This window comes from Cyprinodon tularosa, unplaced genomic scaffold, assembly GCF_016077235.1.
Source record: "Cyprinodon tularosa strain WSP-4 unplaced genomic scaffold, ASM1607723v1 ctg364, whole genome shotgun sequence".
Taxonomy (NCBI): domain Eukaryota; kingdom Metazoa; phylum Chordata; class Actinopteri; order Cyprinodontiformes; family Cyprinodontidae; genus Cyprinodon; species Cyprinodon tularosa.
In genome coordinates this window covers 9808-29748 of record NW_024039079.1, presented here as the reverse complement: position 1 = coordinate 29748, position 19941 = coordinate 9808, and the positions used below count along the sequence as shown (strand labels likewise).

General features: G+C 37.2%; 1 protein-coding gene across 2 annotated transcripts; it reads left to right on the top strand.

Annotated features, from left to right (window-relative positions):
- The first annotated feature begins 4779 nt into the window (after positions 1–4779).
- On the top strand, positions 4780–8009 carry adcyap1b (adenylate cyclase activating polypeptide 1b). Of its 2 annotated transcripts, XM_038295984.1 has the most exons (5): positions 4780–5079; positions 5322–5426; positions 6224–6358; positions 6689–6793; positions 7410–8009. In XM_038295984.1, the coding sequence occupies exons 2-5, from the start codon at positions 5323–5325 to the stop codon at positions 7591–7593; spliced, it is 528 nt and encodes a 175-aa protein (XP_038151912.1). In that variant the 5' UTR covers positions 4780–5079; position 5322; the 3' UTR covers positions 7594–8009. The 2 variants fall into 2 exon arrangements, with proteins under 2 accessions (XP_038151912.1, XP_038151913.1); XM_038295985.1 differs by lacking the exon at positions 6689–6793.
- Positions 8010–19941: the final 11932 nt, after the last annotated feature.

Genomic DNA, 19941 nt, shown 5'->3' with positions numbered 1-19941 from the left:
GCTCCTCTTAAGGAACTTGTAAATGTATTACGAGTGTGTGCAGCTCATAACAAGACATGTCCCTCTTTCGTAACAAAAAAACCCCATAAAAAAGCCACCTTTTATTTCACAAACTCAATTTGAAGATTAGTGTTGGTGTTGTTGTTTTTTGTTTGTTTGCTTTTTGTTTTTTTGTTTTTTTTACCTCTGCTTGTTTGATGTGCTATATTTCAGTGAAAATAAGTCTCAGGTAATTTTATTTCCGACAGCACTTGAAGCTCACATTGAATCCTTCTGAAATCTGTTTCTAATATGGCCGACATCACAGCAATAGATCTCTAATATGACTCTGAGCGACATGAACACCTCCACTAACATTTATATATTCAAGCAAAATGTGTATGCATACATTTTATGTTAAAACGTTGTACTAAAACTAAACTGAACTGTTTTTTTTCTGTGCTTAACCTTTGAACCCACTTAAGATGGGAAAGTGAAAGGGCGCCATCAACAGTTGTTTTGCAATAAAAAAAAAACCCTGTGATTTTACATCTGGCTATACGATTCTACGTTTCATTTCTACATTTCTTGTGCCATAATGTCTGTAAAGAGAAATGATGATCGTCTTTAATTTTCACATTTATCTGAGTATTTTGCATTGTTTGTATCCCAGCTGAAAGTGTGGTGGAGAGGATTTTTTTAGAAGAAAAAAACAAAAACAAAAAAACAATATTCATATTGAAAAACAAAAATCCCTCTAGATATGGATGCATATGTTTGCAGTATGTTAGACTTTAAAGGGTTTCCACGGGGATTTGCTGACCTCTACTGACGCTGACTGGACAGTGTGCAAAGTATTGTATACTCTAAATCCTTTAAACTATCATACACAGAAGATACTGTTGCTTTCACAGACACACTTTTTTGTCAGTATGTATGTATTATGATCTGTTGCAAACAACACATTGGAAAAGGGAAATTGGCCTCAAGCTAAACAGAACATTCAGTCTTTTTAAAGTCACCAGTATTTCTAATTAGTATTATTAATCTTCTTTATGTATTGCTAATATCATGAAATCATTTCAGATTTACATTCATTTGTATTTAATACAATTATAGACTGTTATTAAAGTCAAACTCAAAAAATAAAAATTGTAAGTTTTTGTTTTTATCTGTACAACATTCAAAGATTTTACCATCCCCCCCTTTTTTTTAAACCCTGGTGTTATTCTGGCTTTATATTCAAAGATAATTCCTTGCCCCAGTCTGAAGCCCTTTGCAGCTCTGAACAGGTTTTCTTTTAAATCTAATATATTTCACTCCCTCCATCTTTCCATTAGATCTAAACAGCTTTCTTATAGGAAAACATTCCCAACCCTATTATGCTGCTACATCCATGTCCACAACAGGGATGATGTGTTCAGGGTAACATGCATTTCACATTACAATTACATTTTGGCCTTAACTGACTAATATATTCTACAAAGCTTTTGCAAAACTGTAAACATGTCTTCTTGATACTATGTTGGTTTTCAACTTGCAATTCACAAGGGCCAGATTTCCTGTGCGCATAATCATTTTCTTGTCTGCCAATGTTCCCATTTTTATTTTGTATCCCTACAGCTATTCCAGAGCTACCACCTGCATTTGGCTGCTTATTTATAACCTATTCTCCCGGCCTGTTGGTTAAGGTGGACAGTGTTTAATGGTAAGGACAGGAAGGTAGTTGTGCCATACTCTCTCCAGATAGACCAATAGACAGGCTAAACAGTGCTGTGTTCACAGGTAGGGAGCTGTTCTCCTGAGGCCATTAGAATAGAGCTGGGTTTATAGGGAGGTAAAGTTATATTGATTATCTTGATGGACTCTATTAAATAATAAGGGGAACTCTGACAACATTTGCCAACAATGGATTCTGTTCACACTAGCTGAGTAAACTATGCAAGCCACATTTTTCAGATGTATAGATAAATAGATGGACGGACTTGATTGATTAATTGATTAATTGACTTTATTGATCTCACAGTGGAGAAATTTATTCGTTACATCAGCTCAAATAGTCGAAGGAGAAGAATAGGGAGAAGAAGATGCCAAAAGAAGAAAGAAGTACATGGGATGTATATAGTATATTCAGTGCGTCATGATATGACAGCTTAGACAGACAGCTTAGACGGACAATTTTCCATTTTAATTCACCTCTTTTACTCATGATGGCGCCATTTGCTCAAGGTACTGATTCGCATATCCACCAACTGGAGCAAGCAGGCCTAATATTAGCAGTCTGCTCCAGTCCAACCATATGGGCTTTAAGTTGAACGTCTCACAGTTCTCGCGTCCTGTAGAAAAAAAGAAAAAAGGCCCCTCCCGGCAGTGACTGGCTCTCTTCGTCATACTGCGTCAGCCTAAACAAAACGCTGACGTGCGCCTCTCTCCACATTGGCAAACTCCTCAGGTTATTGGTAAGCTTGAGGTGTGATTCAATCAAATGAAAAGATCTGCTAAAGCTCCCATCGGGGACCAGGACGACCCCCACATAACGAGACGTCTATATGATTAGTCAGGTTTTTATAAAGGAATTCATACCTTAAACTCGGCAGTCTAAAATTCCCAACTTTAATATAAGCCAATAACCCGTAATCCTAAGGTTTAACTTTCATGAAATAAGTGGTCAATGTAAATGAAACAGAGGCGATACCAGAAAGTATTCAAAGAGGTAACAATATCGGGGACAATTTACACTTCTTTAAACAGAGTTACACTACAACCAGATATTGACAGTTTTATGATGCTGTTCCTGCATATAAGCTATTATGACAGTTAAGGGCTCATTTTTTGATATAAGGGGATTAACATTCAACCAAACACATTTTCAAGTGTCAGTTTTCAATCACTATCTGTCACCCCCACCCCCATCAAAGATCGGATAATGGCGCTAACAGGTTCAGAAGGACAATCCAGACATCCCTGCAGTGACCATTTTCAGCCTTAACTTTTTGAGTAAAGGCATTTCCAGATAAGAGGGGATATGTATATCTGCTAGAATGTGATGGGGTTTGGCTCTTGGTCTCCAAACCGTGAGGTACGTTCAGGAAATGGAGGTACTGAGCTAGGAGGCATGGATATATTCCTTGACAAGCAATTATCATATCTTAACTACTTAAAGTACTAAAGATACCACCCCCCACACACACACATATACACACACACACACACACACACACACACACACACACACACATATTTATATTACTGTTTTTTGGTTTTTTTTTTTTTTTTTCAGGTGTTGCTTACGTGACTTACCAATCTTGTGCCCTGTTTAGTCCCCGAAGACGTGTCTAAACCTTTGAAAACAAGTTTAATAACTAAAACGAGCATTTATAAGGCTTGGTCTAGCAGCAGATAGAAATATGAATAAACCAAAGACCTGCTTAGATCCCCAAAACCAACAGGGCCCTTAAGAGCAGAAGTCAAACATAGGTTATGTTTCCAACTGTTTCAGTTTTTTACAAGGGGCCTACATCTTTAGTAATCACTCAAACCAAGGTGTGTGATCTATGATCTCAAGTTCTATGTAAATCGTTTCGTTCAAAGTGTAAAAAGCCTCTTCATTTAAAATGCTCCACCTTTGACGATCACAAGAAGTACAGGAATACCAACACAATATGGAAAAGATACGTAGAAGAGTTTCTAATAAAATCATCTTAGGGGACACTTGACCAAACTCAACTTTGGGATTCAGGAAAAAAATCTCATTGACCAACAGAGGCCGGAAACATTAGAATACAATATATATTAGGAAGCTTCTAGAGGCCCCTTAAAACCTGACTAAATCAAAGGTTATGCAACTCTGATTTTCAAATTGTAATGGATTATCGGATGCTTTTAAAATACAAAACAAGGTTAGATATAATTATTTGCATATTTACTAGAGCAGGGTCTTTGCACACTTCCAACATTTTTAAAGTGATAAAGATGTCAGATTTATTGTAGGCCTAACTTGCAAACAACAAAAATTAAAATGATACATTTGTAACAATGGATTCCGGAAACAGTTTTTTTTTATCTTAAACATTGAAATCCAGCAATCACTTTCCATTTCATTATATCGTCACTTAAAATAGCTTTAAGTATATGAATAAAATCAGCATAAGGTGTCATGTATCTGAAACACTATTCGGAGTCAATCCGTGTTTATATTCAGTCCCTCTTTAATTCTAAAGGTCCGAGAGACCCCTTGCCTCTGCTGCGTGGCCATTAATGCCACGCCATTCGTTACCGAATGAGGAATTGCTGGAAATGATTATACAATGCGCATCAAAAGTTTGGAAGCGCCGCAATTTGAGCCGATTCATTTCAGCACTGGACAGCGCACGCGGTCCCTGGAGGCCACCTCTAACCACAGCAACATGAAACCACCAGTAGCTACAGCAAAAAAAAGAAAAAAAAGAAAAAAAAAAGCCGTTTCACGCATGGTGATTATATATTAATTTGCTACGTGAACGAAAAAAGAAAGAACAGAGAAAAAAAATACCTTGAAAAGGTAGTCATCACATCTGATGATTTTTACGCATACTTTCACAACGTTTACAAAAAGCTAGAAGTTTTCAAGTAAACTTCCATCTGTCGGGGGAGGGAGGGAGTCTGATGGATGCATCGATGAGGAAGAAACTGTACCATTATTCCGGGAGGAAGACTTGATGACGTCCATAGCATCCTTAATGTGACTTGGCTAAGGGAGGAGGAAGAGGAGGAGGAAGGAGGGGGCCAAGGCTTACAATGCGCAGATAAAAATCCACGGCAATCAGCAGCACAGGACAAAAGTTTGGAGCTGCGCTATGTAGATGAACACCCAGCGCAGATCCGATTTAGTTTGCGATCAGAGTGAGTCTCTTTCATTTCACTGTGTCTAAAAGTCAGACGGGCTGTATTGAGGAGGGGGGGAAGCATCATAAGGATACCTGACGGAGGCGCTTGAGCCAGGAAAGAAGTGCTGTGAGGAAGAAACACTGTGTCTCAAACTCTCAGACACGCACAAACAACACAGCCGCGCCCGGATCACAGCCTATACAGCTCAGCGGTACACCTGCTTTCCGGCTCTAGGTATGTGCGCCTTTTTTCACTAATGAGAATCATGTTCTGAGTAGATCTGCATCTTAAACCTTTGCCAGAAAGGTTGGAAAAACAAAAGCTACTAAGGGAGAATTATGTTTGCTCACTTTACATATTAAAAAAAAAAACGACAGAAACCTCTTTCTATTTGTCAAATACATCAAATGATATAGAAACGACTATCTTCTATTGCAAAGAGATTTAAATGTTTTGTGTCTTTGTTTTACCAACAGTATGGCCAGTTCGAGTAAAGCCACTTTAATCTTGCTCATCTACGGAATTCTAATGCACTACAGCGTCTTCTGCACACCTATAGGACTAAGTTACCCTAAGATCAGGTAGGTTGGTTCCTTATCCTTTTTTAATATTTCAACTTCTTCGACTTAATCATCAACATTTTGATGTCTTTTTTATGTACCTATCTTTTTATCTTTGTATTTCAGACACGTGTATAAAAATAGGCGCAATATTAAGGCGGTGATCTTGAAAAGAAAAAAAAAATATGGATAAGCAATAATTTCCCCAAAACGCACAAACGCAGGTGTTGTGTGGAAAATGCCTATGGAAATTGCGTACATGAATCAGTCCTGTGGGACGGCTCACATAACTCCCCCTTATTAAAAATGAGAGACCAGTCAGTGCGCCGGATAGCCCTTGGGATGACGATGGACTGGCGTCACCAAAGAGAGGCGAGGCAAAAATGAATCGGGGAGCTCTACCCGTTTAAGATTTGTTTTTTTACCCTCTTTATTTTTTCTAAAACCATATTCAGATTTCATTTGGGCGTGGTCCTCCTAGATTCAGATATTTCGCAGCTATTTTTAAGCTGTCTTTTAATAGATTTTTTCCCCCCATCTCAGGCTCCACCGCCTACACTCTTACAGCCTATAGGCGTATTTTTTCACTCCCATTGTTTGGATTTCTTAATAATTAATGAGGAGCATGTGTGGATTAAAAAAAAATCTACCGCAAAGAAAATGCTTTATTGGAACAAATGTATATATTTGAAGGTGTTATAGGTAATATATATTCATCTTTTATGGCTTTACCTTGTAAGAATAGGTGTACCTGAAAGTTAAAGACACGTTTATTTTTTTATGCATCGGATTCCTGATTAATGCTTTGCACGTTGCAGACTTGAAAACGACGCGTTCGACGAGGATGGCAATTCTCTGTCCGACATGGGTTTTGACAGCGATCAGCTTTCTATACGAAGCCCCTCATCCCTAAGCGACGACTCGTACAGCCTTTACTACCCGCCAGAAAAAAGGTAAATCCCAGCTGAAGACTTACCGCAGCTCCGAACCCCCCCAGTGTAATATGTCCATCTGTTTCCACATCAGGTAGTCGCAAATTGCTGTTTTCATTCTGTTGATGGAGGGACAGCATAATCAGGCTTTTAATATATATTGTACTTCATTTTAAACTGTTTCTGTTATTATTTTTTTTAACCTCATGCCCATGGGTGGGGACATTTAATATGGCTTTGATCATTTTGTCTGCGCCTTTTTTTAAATTCAGTTTATTATTATTTCTGTCATTATTCTTTTTATTTAAGTCTCTGATGATCTATGTGTTTTTTGGCGTTTTATCATCTCAGACCAGAAAGGCATGCTGAGGAAGAATTAGATAGAGCCTTGAGGGAGATCCTGGGTCAGTTAACAGCAAGACATTATCTGCATTCTCTGATGACTGTTCGTGCAGGGTAAGGGCATTTCTCTTCAGCGTTTCTTTTTTAAGTTTCTTTTTTATGTCTGAGCCACGCAACTTCAGGCTGCTGCATCACTCATTATATGTGCGTTATTTATTTATTTTTTTTAATTGTTTTTTGTGTGTTGCCTCTCCGTAAAACCCTCTAGAGGTATTGATTGCATAGCGCATGTTATTTTGGGACGCGCAAATAATGTAAAGATCTATAAAATGATGAGTTTTGTACTAAAATCCTTTGCAATTGATTTATAATTCTGTCATTAATGACTATATCAACGTATATAAGCCTAAGCGCTAATGAAAAAAAATCATACGTCAGAATGATTGATTCGTTATTTTTGTGTTTGCGTTTTATTTTATTTTAATGTGGAAATAAGTTTCCTTTAGTCGGTTTTACCAACATTTTTAAAAAATTTTCGAACGAAAAAAAAAATTTAAATAAAGTAAAAATGAGGCCTAACTTTGGATCAAGGCAAAATGATCACCATCAACATGTAAAACAAGAATCATACTAATTTCCATATGGACGTTTACCCTGAATTTGCTCAATTAACGAATCTGATCACGATTCTTTCCCTTTCATATTTTTTTCTTTTTTCATTGTTTTCCAGTGATGAAAACAGCATGGAGGAAGAGTCAGAGCCCCTGTCCAAAAGACACTCAGATGGGATCTTCACCGACAGTTACAGCCGCTATAGAAAGCAGATGGCGGTGCAAAAATACCTGGCAGCAGTTCTGGGTAGAAGGTACAGACAGAGAGTTAGGAACAAAGGACGCCGGCTCGCCTATTTGTAGCTCCGCTGAGAGAAAGAACACGATAAAGAAAGAGTGAGTGAAAGAAAAAAGAATGAGAGAATGAAAGTAAGAAAGCGAAAAAAGACAGACAGAAAGAAAGAATGATAGAAAGAAAGCAAGAAAGAAAGAAAAGAAAAAGCGCCCAAAACTGCCTCCTGTGTATATACATCCAGATGTTAACTCAAAGTCATTCAGATATATCTGACCAACCAGTGGATTGCGCCTGTGTCCTTTCAACATGTATTTATGTATGAAGTAAAGCCATTAAAATCAATATTTTATTAATAATATCGTTTTTTTCTTTTCCATTTTTGTACAAATGCACTTGAGACTGCACAGTTATAACTACTTTGTGGACCAATATTTTATTTTTCATGATGATATGTTGAAAAGAATAGAAAAAAAAAAAAACAAAACGACAAAAAACATAAATGATGATGAAATCTGAAAAAAAAAAGATAGATGTGCACCTTCAACGTTTATGCGCTTGAAATCTCTAAAGATCATCCCTATATGCAGAAAATAAATAGATTTTCAAAAGACAATCAAAGTATTGAATGTTACTACTTATTTTTGTAGTCTATTTTTTTAGTGTTTTTTTTTTTTTTTTTTTTTTTTTTTTTTTTTCAAAAGCAGGCCCAAAGACGCAGTGAGCATGCTATATGAGGTGTATCTAGGCTTATAAAAGATATATGCTTCCCATTTTTTCTTTAATGGGAGCTCTGTGGGTTTGGATCGTTTTGCTGCCCCTCCAGAGCTAGAAAATGAGATTGCTTCTGTTGGACGTCTTCTCATTTGATGTATATTTCGATGATTTACAAATCCATCAATGCTACTGGTGGAGAAATGTACCATGTTTGTGTAGAAAATATGGATATGCAGTCACATGTGGGCTTTTCTGGGGGATTACCGCCTTTGCTGGAGCTCTGGTTTTAGAGAGAAACCTGCTTATGTGTCTCAAAGTAATTTCGCAGTAGGAGTTAAATCCGCTAGGACTGTGCAAAGAATGTTTGATCCTGTCAGTGTTGTGAGCAAACAAAAATGTTGATTGTTGAAATGTTGAGAACTGCTGATTGTATGCAGGTAGCACAGAGGTAGCACAGGGACAAAATGGGAAACTAAGCACAAAGAAGCATCAGAGTCCAAGTTGCTGAAAGGAGAATATTTACCTTTTATTTGGTGGATGTGGAAACTAACACCTTGTTATATCTCGCTTAAAGACTGCATGCCTATGTGCTTTTATTGCTATTGTGTAGAGGGCAGCGCCAACCTCATTTCTGCATCCCTTCCCTCTGCTATATTGTGACAAAAAATGGGATCAAGCAGGGCTGGAGGTGGTAGCTGCACTGACTTGTTGAATCTTTAACCCCTCCCACTGGATGTATCAGCAAGCTGATTACTTTTTGTCTTATTGTAGCAGTTTTTAAAAATATATTGTTTTAGTCTAAATGGCCTTTGCTGAATTACTGCTGTGTTTCAACTGTTAGAGAGAAGCTGATTTGTGTTGAATGTCTACTGTGAAGTGAAGAAAAGAGAGTGTTAGGGTGAGATGAAGAGATAAGACTGTGTAGAAGAATGGGAGAGAGCAAGAGAAGTTGCATTAAAAAAAACAGGACGCAGTACCCAAAGAGTCAGGGAAGGCAGGATGTGTGGAAACAGAAAAGACGTGAGGACCTCTTCTGCCTCATTGACATCAGGGTCAATAAGCCTGATTAAGCAGAATATCAGCTGTTGAATTCCCTTCACGGAGTAAGATGTTTCCCCTCTTCTGCTGAGGAAAAATGCTGAATGAACCCCTTCCAGCAGAAATGATTCTCCCTCTGATTTTATTTTATTTTTTTACAAGGGAACATTTCAAGTTTGTATTCCCTGTTATGCAAATGTAGCTTTATTTGCATATTTGCAGTATAATCAGCAGCCTGTGTTTCCCATATGAAAAATAACAACATGCTCGTTCTCTAATTTGGCTACAAAACAGACTTGGTGTGTGTGTGTATGTATGTATGTGTGTAGCAAACACACATGTATGTGTATTGTAAGTGACCAAACAGACATGGAGGTGGAAACAGTTTTCGGCTTTTGTGCCTTGCTTTGATGTGAGAAACTAAAAAAAGAAGAAAAAAAATACAAAGAAAAAATTCGCCACAAGTGACAGATGGCAATTTAGTGGCCCTACGATGCTGCAGTCCATTAGCTTACATTGAAACGTCCTTTTCTCTGTTTAGTTGCTTAGCTTAGTCTGCCCCAACAGTAGTAAATTAGGCTTTTGTTTTTACAGCATGGCCAATTAGTTCTTTTTAGTATAAAAAACATAAGAATAGAATGTACATGTTGGTGGAACAGGCAACGCGCGTGTGTGTGCATGAGTTTGGGTTACTCATTGTCTGTGAGAGTTTGTGAACAATGACCAGTGTTTGTTATTGTCGAACATAAGGTGTTGTTGATTATTTTGATATTGATCAGTATCTTATATGATCAGTAAAGAGCCCACATATATATATATATATATATATATATATATATATATATATATATATATATATATATATATATATACACACAACTCTTTGCATCACTATATTTAATAAATGAAAAAAAGAGCAAAATAACTGAGATGTTCAGAAAATGCCTGTTGTTGATAGTTCTGACAGCGCCCAACGCCTTACTTTAATGTTTAAACTCTTATCTATTTCAGCAATTGTGTTTTAGAAGTTAACCTCAGTGCAAAGTGGCATCATTAAATACACACAAGTCCTTATATGGGGTTTTTACGTTTCTCAATGTCATGAAAGTGTTGTAAGATTTGTATGAATAAATTTTTGTAAACAACAAAATCCTTCCAATCAATGTCTAATCCTTGACACTTTATACTATGGAGAATAAGTTAACACAAGCAGTTAAGCCTCTCAGAAAATGATTCAAGAGTTAATATACCTTGGGATTATACAGTTACAGTGTATCTCTGAGGAGGGGTCTTCACTCACTGCAAACACAACTATGAACTCATTGAAAAGAAAATAGGCTTATAAATCCTGCAGCACACACAACAAACAACTGAGCCGAGTATGTCAAGTCCACCTGAGGTGAAAGCATTCTTTTCACAGCTAAATCAATAGAAATGAAGCATATTCATAAAAAGGAAGTTGAAGCACATGCATAAAATTCAGAAATCAAATGGTGGTGTTTATTACTGATTAAATTCAAAGAGAAGCCATGCATTTTAAGACAAATTGCAAGGGCTGGGTTCTTTCTAGGCAATAAAGCTTAACTTTACCACCCACAAACCATCAATCATCACAACTAAAGAAAGCCTTGACGGACTGAGCAGCAGAGCTCACGGAGACAAACAGAGCACTTCCCTCTTGTTGTAAGAGTCATGTTTTTTTTATTTCCTCTCCATCCTCGGCCTTGGAGGAGCAGCTGTGTCCCGTGGGAGAGGAGGATGGGTGTGGCGACGAGTTTGTGTGTGATCTGATCCTCATCAACTGGCAGGAGCACACATGTGTGTGTGTGGGGGGTGTGCCTGCGTGTGTGTGTGTGTGAGTGCACATTCACCAGAGCTCAACAAACTCAATCAGATAAATGTTGCAGGGCAACGGTCCACAAAGGGACACGGTTGTGTATGGGCGTGTGTCAAGTGTGTTTGCTTTTGTCTGCGTGCAGACCTTGGTAAGAGTCTGCATTGGAATGGAGCTCTGCAATAGCACATCAAATTATTGGAATAAACACAAGTATCATCAGCATAGAGAAACACAAACCCCTAATGGTCCTGAACAAGTATCTTTGGGTTTTATCCTCCTGAGCCCGCTGATTCATGGTGCTTGAGCCACTGGTATGAAAAGGCTGACAGATCGTCAACTGTCAAAGTCTGAGCCATCTTTGGGAAATATAGGTTTTCTCCATTCTTTATTTACACCCTCCTGTGTACGATTCAGCTGTCATAAATAAAAGCAGGGGTGGGACTCCTGACAGGGGAAGATTTACAGATATTTCCTGCAGCATGCCCTTTTTGTACATATTTTAATAAGAAAATAAAAGTAACAAAAAAAAATGACTATAGAGCATGTAACGGGAGGTAAAATGGCCAAACAAAATAGATTTGGATCATATATTCAAGCTCCTATTTGCCCACAAGTGGATATCAAGACAAATACTTACATTTGTTGGCACAGCACTGGACTGCGCATGAGGGGCCACCCTCGACCAATTTGTACATAATGTACATTAATGCCTGAATCAATAAAAAATGACTCCTCCCACCTCTTAGCACCGCTTTGCTTCTCTGTGGCATGCATCACTTTAGTTTTCATCTCCCCATCAGCAATTTTGCTCTGATTGATCTTGTTTTCTGTTTTTGGTTTTTTCCCTGAAGAGCAGTTTCTTTTTATGAATGAAAATAACACAAACTGACAACTTACCGATCTTTAAGAAATTCACAGCTATTTATAAGCTTTCCTACAGTCTTAAACACGTCTCACTCATGTTTAAAGTAGATACACTGTTCAGGGCTTTTTTAGTAAGGATTTCCACATTTGCTTACAGCGAAGCCACACCCATCCTTCTTTGTTCCATTGTTTTAGTAGAAAGCAAGCTTTTTACATGCATGGTTGAAATGGATCCATGTTTGAGACTTTACATTCTCTACCCTTTACTCTGTCTCTCTCTCGCCCCCTCTCTCTGCCAGGCTTTGTACAAACACCTTTTTTCCTATTTCTCCTAAATCTCTCCTGCATTTGCAGGGTTGAACTAAAGAACTCATTAAACAGGCCAAGACAGAAACAGTCATGCAACCATGGTCCCACCCACTGCACTCCCCCTGAGTGTCAAATCATGAATTATTCATTGGTGAGGTTTGTTTTATTTATTATATTTTTGGGGGTGGGGGTTATAATCCAGCCTTGGATATAATGAAACTCCTGAGCATGGCAACAATAAAATGTCTCTCGATCCTCCTTTCCTCTAAACACCGACTCATGGTGAGTTGTCTCATATTTGGCATCATATCTGCCATTGAGTCGAGGTACTTTGCTGCAAACACAACCCCTCTGAGAGCAACAGAAGACACCCGAGAGGGAGAACTGAGGGAGGAGAAGAGGAGTTGTGGATGAACGTTTGAAGACATGCGCCACTGATCAAAAGATGTCTCTAGCTTAGAGGGTAACACTCTACCTGAGCTGCTTGAGTAACCAAGGGTAACAATAACTATCTGTCTTCCCTTACGAGGGTTTTGGGGCAAAAAGAAAAATAACTACAATAAATGTTCCCAGATAGCATGCATAAAAATTTTAAATGCTGTGAGTAATACTTCCCTTTTGTTATAGAATGAGCATTAACGAGTCAAGCGCCTCAGCCTATTGCATTTAGATGATCATATTAAAAATATTTTTCTGATTTGTTTTAGGAAATCTTAATATATATGTATTGTAACTTATAAAGATAGATGATTAATTAATTAATCAGTTAATTCATTCATTCAGCCTTTCAGCCATTCAACTTTGAACCAAGCAAATTTACCTTTATGAGATTTTTTGTCGGCCTTATGGCGCTTAAAAAAGTTAGTTTGCACCTTTATTCATAAGCACTTTTTTATGTTTAGGTCTAAGTGGTTTTTGCACAAATAATTTTTCTTGTCTATTGTTGTTCTATGCAAAATACATCATTATTTTTTTTCATTTATCTATTTAAAGGCAGTCAGTTGCTCGTTTTAAAATCTGAGTATGCTAATTTTAATAAATGTACAGCCCTTTTTTCTCATGTATTGCTGAATTTTCACATTTGTTTCACTAAACAAATTATTAAATTTCCTTAAATCATATGTTTAGTGAAATACAAGGGAAGTTAGTTTACAGTTTCCTAACACAGCAGGCTCAGAATCCAAACAATCAACTTTTGGGGTATCTTAACTTCTTCATCTCTTATGAACCTTAGATCTTATGATAAAACTTTGAGTTATTCTATTACCTCTTTAATCATGCAACACACTGTTGCACTTTCAAGTAATCAAACACATAATGCTCTGTCTGGTGCTCAATTTTCCCAGTAGTCTGGCTAACACTTTTCACCAACTCCTTGTTAGATTGTCCTGTGACATCCTGTCATAGTTATGTTGTTGACCCCATACTTGGTTTTCTTTTCCTTTTTCTGTCAATTTTTGCAAAGATCTGAATCTGAGTTTCAATTAAAATTAACTTTTCATACAATCTGCCTACCTCATGCCTGCTTTGAAGTAGCAAAAAATTGCTATTCCAAAGCTATTCTAAGTTTTTTACAATTCTGAACTTGGACATATACGAAAATTGTTTTTTTTTTTTTTACATATTTTAAACCTGTTTTTCTTACCTCTTCTAAAGATGAGAGCACATAAGGGACTATAAAGTAAATCAATGGGTTGCTAAATGTGGCAATACATCATTTAGTTAAGGATCGTAGTTTTTTTTTAGTAGATACATTGTCTTGATGATGTTATTTCTCGCTATTTAGTACCCTTCAGTCTCTGGAGCTCTGGAGTCAGCATTATTTAGAACAAACACTCAGTTCATTAGAACCGTCCTCCCCTGCCTGTTCTTCAAAAGCCACAATCAAACAGCAATCATTTTGTTGTTCTTTTTCTTATTATTATGCTTATGGAAGAAAGTTTTTGAAAGGCAGCAGGTGCACCACAGCAGAAGAGCCTACAAGTTTCTGAACCTATGAAGAGTCTGTGTTTTATAATGTATCCTGTAAGATTAAGAAAAGTCAGTTTTGAATTATGCCTTTTCACAATATGTATTTTTGTGAATCCTAAAAGTCATTTTTGAAATAGGAACTAAATCAAAGTTACACACACCCACCTATTGCAGTTTTGGCATCTTTTTAATAATTTATTAATAGTGCTTTGTGCAAGGGTTTACAAAAGTTTACATGAATACTTAGACCTCCTGGGAGAGGCTTGAATTAGGGCTTGAGAAGGTGCCTGAGGAGAGTGAAGTCGAATAGTCTATGCTGAGCCACCACCCAGTCCTGGTAAGCAAACTTAAAATAATTGTATGAATGATGAATGGAAAAATGTACAGACATTCTTGACAAAAATCTGCTGCCATCTACCAGGATGATGAAGATGAAACCTGGGTGCATATTTCAGCAAGACAATGACCCCTAACACATTTATATAAATCCAATTCACAACACATGTAATCTTAAGGCGCTTTACAGAGACTATTCAACCAGATCATAAAGTCAAACTAATAAAAAGTTTTCTATCTAAGGAAAATCAGATGATTGACTCAACATCAACTCCTCACACCAAACATGCTTGTAGTGACAGTGGAGAGGAAAAACTCCCTTTTAACAGGAAGAAACGTCCAGCAGAACCAGGATCAGTGTGAGTGGCCATCTGCTGTGGCCGACTGGGTTTCAAGGAAACAGAAGCAGACAGAAAAGAAGCAGAGATACAAAAGGCAGCTGTCAACCAGCTCCACAGGCGGCCCCTTCCGGGAAACATACAGCCAAGCAGATGAGTTCCGAACCCGCTCCCATGTCAGAGGACGAAAGAGGGCACAAACAGTCAAAGTCAGAGAAACAGGACTACACTGAAAAAAAGACCAAGGTTTAACATCCACAAACAAATGCATTGATGACAGCAGCACAGCCGACAACCATCTACAGCATGGCATCACAGCCAAACAGTGCAGACCAGCTGAAGCTTCTATATGAAAAAGCAGAGAGATCATAACGTTAGAGATTTAACTTAAAAATTCTGCAGAATGGGAGAATAGAGATAGAATGATCAAAATGATGAAAAAGAGTCCCTATGTCATCCAGCAGTCTAAGCCTATAGCAGCATAGCTATAGAGATAGCCCAGGATAACCTGAGCCACTCTAACTATAAGCTTTATCAAAAAGGAAAGTCTTAAGCCTACCCTTAATAGTAGACAGGGTATCTGCCTCACATAATAAAACTGGTAGTTGGTTCCACAGGAGAGGAGCCTGATAACTAAAAGAGCTGCCTTCCATTCTACTTTTAGAATTTCTAGGAGGAAATTTCAGAGTTGGTTTCAGAGAAAGAAAACAAAGCTGCTAGAATGGCCAGGCCAATCACCTGATGTGAATCCAACAGAAAATCTATGGAAAGAACTAAAGATCAGAGTTCATTGAAGAGGCCCACAAAATCTTCAAGATTTGAAGACTCTTTGTGTGGAAGAATTGGCCAAAATCACACCTGAGGCATCTTGAAGCTGTCGTTGCCAACGTACGCTTTTGTACAAAGCATGACATAAATTTCAGTAAGTGTGTTCAATAGTTTTTTCCCTGTTATTTCACTTCATTACACTTAACTTAATTTTTGGACATCCATTGTTTGAATCCTTTCTATGTGTGGATTGCATGGGCTATTACTGATCTCTGGAAGAAAATGTCATGTCAATAGCACCTCTAGGAATATATTTTGTGGCCTGTTCAAAACTTATTTCACCCGCTGTAGGTTGTGAGGACCATGTTTTGACTCCCTTTGACTTTCATTGATTTTCAGCCATTTTCAAGCCTTTTTATGCCCTAACCCTGACAATAATCCTAAGACTAACCATGATTAGTGCATATCTCATCCTAACAATACTAAACTCGATTCGCACCTGAGCTCTAAACCTAACCTCCTCCAAAATAGCTTGTGTGGACCAGGAAAATGTCCTCATTTTGCAACAACCAGACAACTCTTTGATGGTAAAATAAGAAAACTGGTTCTCACTCAGTTTGGCAAATAGGGATTTATCAGATTTTAAGAGTTATTTACTTCTTCTAATTATCAGACTTTACCCTATTAGCCTAATTAAAATGTTAAGTGAAATTGTATTGTTAGATGGACAGATGATGTTCTTGGAGTACTTTACTTTTTTCTCTTATCTTATTTTCACATACCCCTTTTTGCAGAGGGATAATGATATAGAGATAGTGAGAAAGAGACAGTCATTGCTACGTGTACTGAAAAGGTACATTTGCGACCCGGCTTGTTGCTTTTCATGATAACTTTTTTCACTGCATTTAACAGATGCAAGCTGAGCATCTCTCTTAGGGAGAGGCTGTGTAGTTAGACAGTGCTTAATATGTTGGCAAAAAAAAAAAAAAGACTGTTGGAGTTATATTGTAGCACTTCAAGGGCACAACTCTAGATGAGGCAGCCTTTTTGGACAATGAAAAAATATGGTCTGGAACACAGACTGTTACCAAATGCTTTTTATATACGGTATATTGGGATTTATATATAAAACATTCTCATTCAGCTGAACGATCTTCATTACAAAGTTTTCAATATATGGAAACCCTAGACATCTAATTTGTCAGTCCCCAGTTGCACAACAAAAAGAAGATCAATTTAAGAGGCTGTTGTACATAGTAGGTACAGGTTTCCCTGCTTTTAAGCAAGTAACTCTTTGGGATTTGTGTATGGCAGATCTATAAAAAATGAAGCTCTGTGTGAGGGAAAGACCTACTATAAGAGGGAAACATGGGGAGTTGAGGCAACGAGCTTCGCTCTTCATTCACACCTGTCAGTGACATCCTGTACCCCCTGGGAAGAATGACAACTGGAAAAACAGCTAGCTATCCCCCCTCCACCCCCTTCCTCTGTTAAATGACTCTCCTCAAACTCTGCCCCTCCCATCATAGAACCTTTGTTTCACTAACAAACATTGCTGAAACACTGATGTTCTTAAATTAGAAATCTCTGATGGTTCATTTTTGTTTTGTTTTATGAATTTCATATTTTAATCATGCCATTACCTTTCAGATTTTAAACACTTGTAACAGAGTACATAACATTTTTTTAGGGGTAATATTACATTTTCGCCGCAGTGAGTGAGCAGAATATTTTATTGACTTTGTGTGTATGTGGGCATGCCTTTTGCCCAGGAGTTGTTCTAAACTCCAAATTAACAGTTGTTAGCTGCTTTGAGACGAGAACAGCTGTTGGAAGTAGCAGAGCATGTTATTTCTTGCTCTCTCCAAAAGGGATGATTTTTTTTGTGCTGTCAAAGAAAAACTTATTGACAAGGGGGTGTTGATGGTGAAGGACAGAAGCCTGTAAATGTTAGTTGAAAAATGTGATAAGAGGACTAGAGAGCAGGAATTTTAAATTAGAAAGGTTTAGATGTTTAATGTTTGTTCACATGCAAGGCTTACTGGAATGAGACAAAGGATTTTGTTTTAAAAATGTCTATTTTTTGTTCACTGTCCAGACAAAGATTATTTAAACTAATGTATAACTATCCAATTAAAATAACAAAGACAAATGGAAAACATGAAAAAACAAACAACCTTTACCTTGTCTGGTATTAAATAAACATATATTTATTTAATATCAGACAAAGGTATAACAATACAAACAATTACTACAATTTTACAACTTGGTTCAAATTCCTATTCCATCAAATCAAGAGCTTCCTTAAGTAGTTTCCTGGAATTCTGATGAAGTCCAATTTAAACTAGAACAATTTGGGCATAGAAAAATTTCAACAAGCTTGTTCCTCATTAGTATAATTGGTTTTTTGGTATACATTTTGAGCTGTGGTGCCTAAAGCTTATTAGTATAGTAAGATGTCTCAGAAAGGGGAATGACATCCCATAGTATGGTGAGAAAAAAAAAAACCCTACAAAATGAAAGAAAAATATGTAAGTTAATCACATAATATTCACTCATACACACGGCCTACTGGCTGTGTGTATGAGTGAACAACAAATGAAAATGCTTAAATTATGGACAAACAGATAATTCTACACATATTTGCCACAACCTTTACTCAAAAATATAAGAGTTAATTAGCAAAAATCATTCAGCTCCAAGTCAAAAATATTTCACTTGAACTCTTGAATAAAAATTTGTTAAACTCAACTAAACTAAACTACTATGTACAAATAAGAAGGAAAACCAAGGTTGAAAACCATAATCAATTTAAAAATGCAATGATATCACAGTTTAGCAAGGATTTTATGTTTGGGAACCAAATTTTATCTTGAAGAATTGTGAATGTGGTTATAGCTTTTGGCTAATTTAGAGCAATTTGAATGTTTTCAATTCACAATGTAAATCCAATAGGTAAATAAAACATTAGCTTGTCAAATAGTGTCTTATTTAACAATTTGATTAATCAGATATCAATAACCTTTGGTTTACTAATTCTTAATCTTCTTTGAGTAAGCTAGCAGGAAGCAGATATGAGGATTTCTTTAAACAGCTGTATGTTGGTAATAAAAATGTAATGATTATATGAGAAAACACACAAACTTTAACTTTATTTACATAAGTGTTTAGACCCTTAGTGAAATAAAACTTTTTCTAGTTTCATAACAATAGTTTATACATGTTTCTATAGCATAGCATACAATTTGATCCATTGTGTTAGCTTTGTCTTTATTCAACAGTAAACACATGAAATGATCAGGAATCATTAAAGAAACAAATGATGCTCTAACCTTCCTCAGCTGCTGTTGGTGTTTGGGAAGAGAGGCAGACTGCAGTCAGTTGTTAGGCTGCTCTATGAGCTGCAGCCCTGTCAGACACCTCTGAAGTTGGTAAAATGGACTGAAGGATATTTTGTCATCAATATGGCTGCTTTATGATGCCTTGTTAGTTGTTTACATTTATATATTTATAAAAAAACATATCTTTTAATTCATTTAATAGTGGGATGAGCAGTTGCCAATTAAGCCTGGTATATACTGTGCTATTTTTGGTTGTTTTTAAAATGATTTTCCAGTTGTGAGACAAGTTCACGGATTTGGCCGAATCTTGTCTAAATTGTGTGTAGTGTGGTATACAAGGGGTCACCCGAGGTGATTGGAACCTCACAACAAAGCTCTGATCACAAATCATGGGCTGTATGACAATCAAATCTGTTTCATATTAGGTCATGGCTCACGGGTAAATCACTTGTTGAAGCGGTGACCCAATCTGACTGAGAGCTCTTTCCTCTGAGATTGTTCAAGACCCTGACAAGTTTTGAGGATGTATAACCTGTATCTGAACGTCCGCTCTATATAGAGCACTATATAGGGGTTATGCCATTTTATATGACTGTCCGAATAGCTAGTGGTTCAAAAGATTGTTGACTCTAAATTTACCACAATACACCATGAAAAGTAGTGTGTATATATGGTCATCAGATGAGTTGATATATTCCAGAATGTTTTGCAAGAGCTCTCTTTGTGAAGCACCATGGGATTCGTCTTAGGGACAAGAAAGAACAAAGATGGCGCACCTTGCAGAGGTCCACAGTCATGTGACCAATGGGGAGAAAAAAGTAGTGGTCATCTGTTTGAACGTTCAGTTAACTTAGTTCACTAAAAATTCCACTACATAGTCCCTGCTGTTGGGATCTGGAG

Bases quoted from the DNA above. Each gene is read 5' to 3' on its own strand.
- adcyap1b (XM_038295984.1), top strand. From the start codon at position 5,323: ATGGCCAGTTCGAGTAAAGCCACTTTAATCTTGCTCATCTACGGAATT. The intron at 6,359-6,688 runs GTAAATCCCAGC...TTATCATCTCAG, and splicing joins TACTACCCGCCAGAAAAAAG to ACCAGAAAGGCATGCTGAGG. The intron at 6,794-7,409 runs GTAAGGGCATTT...ATTGTTTTCCAG, and splicing joins CTGATGACTGTTCGTGCAGG to TGATGAAAACAGCATGGAGG.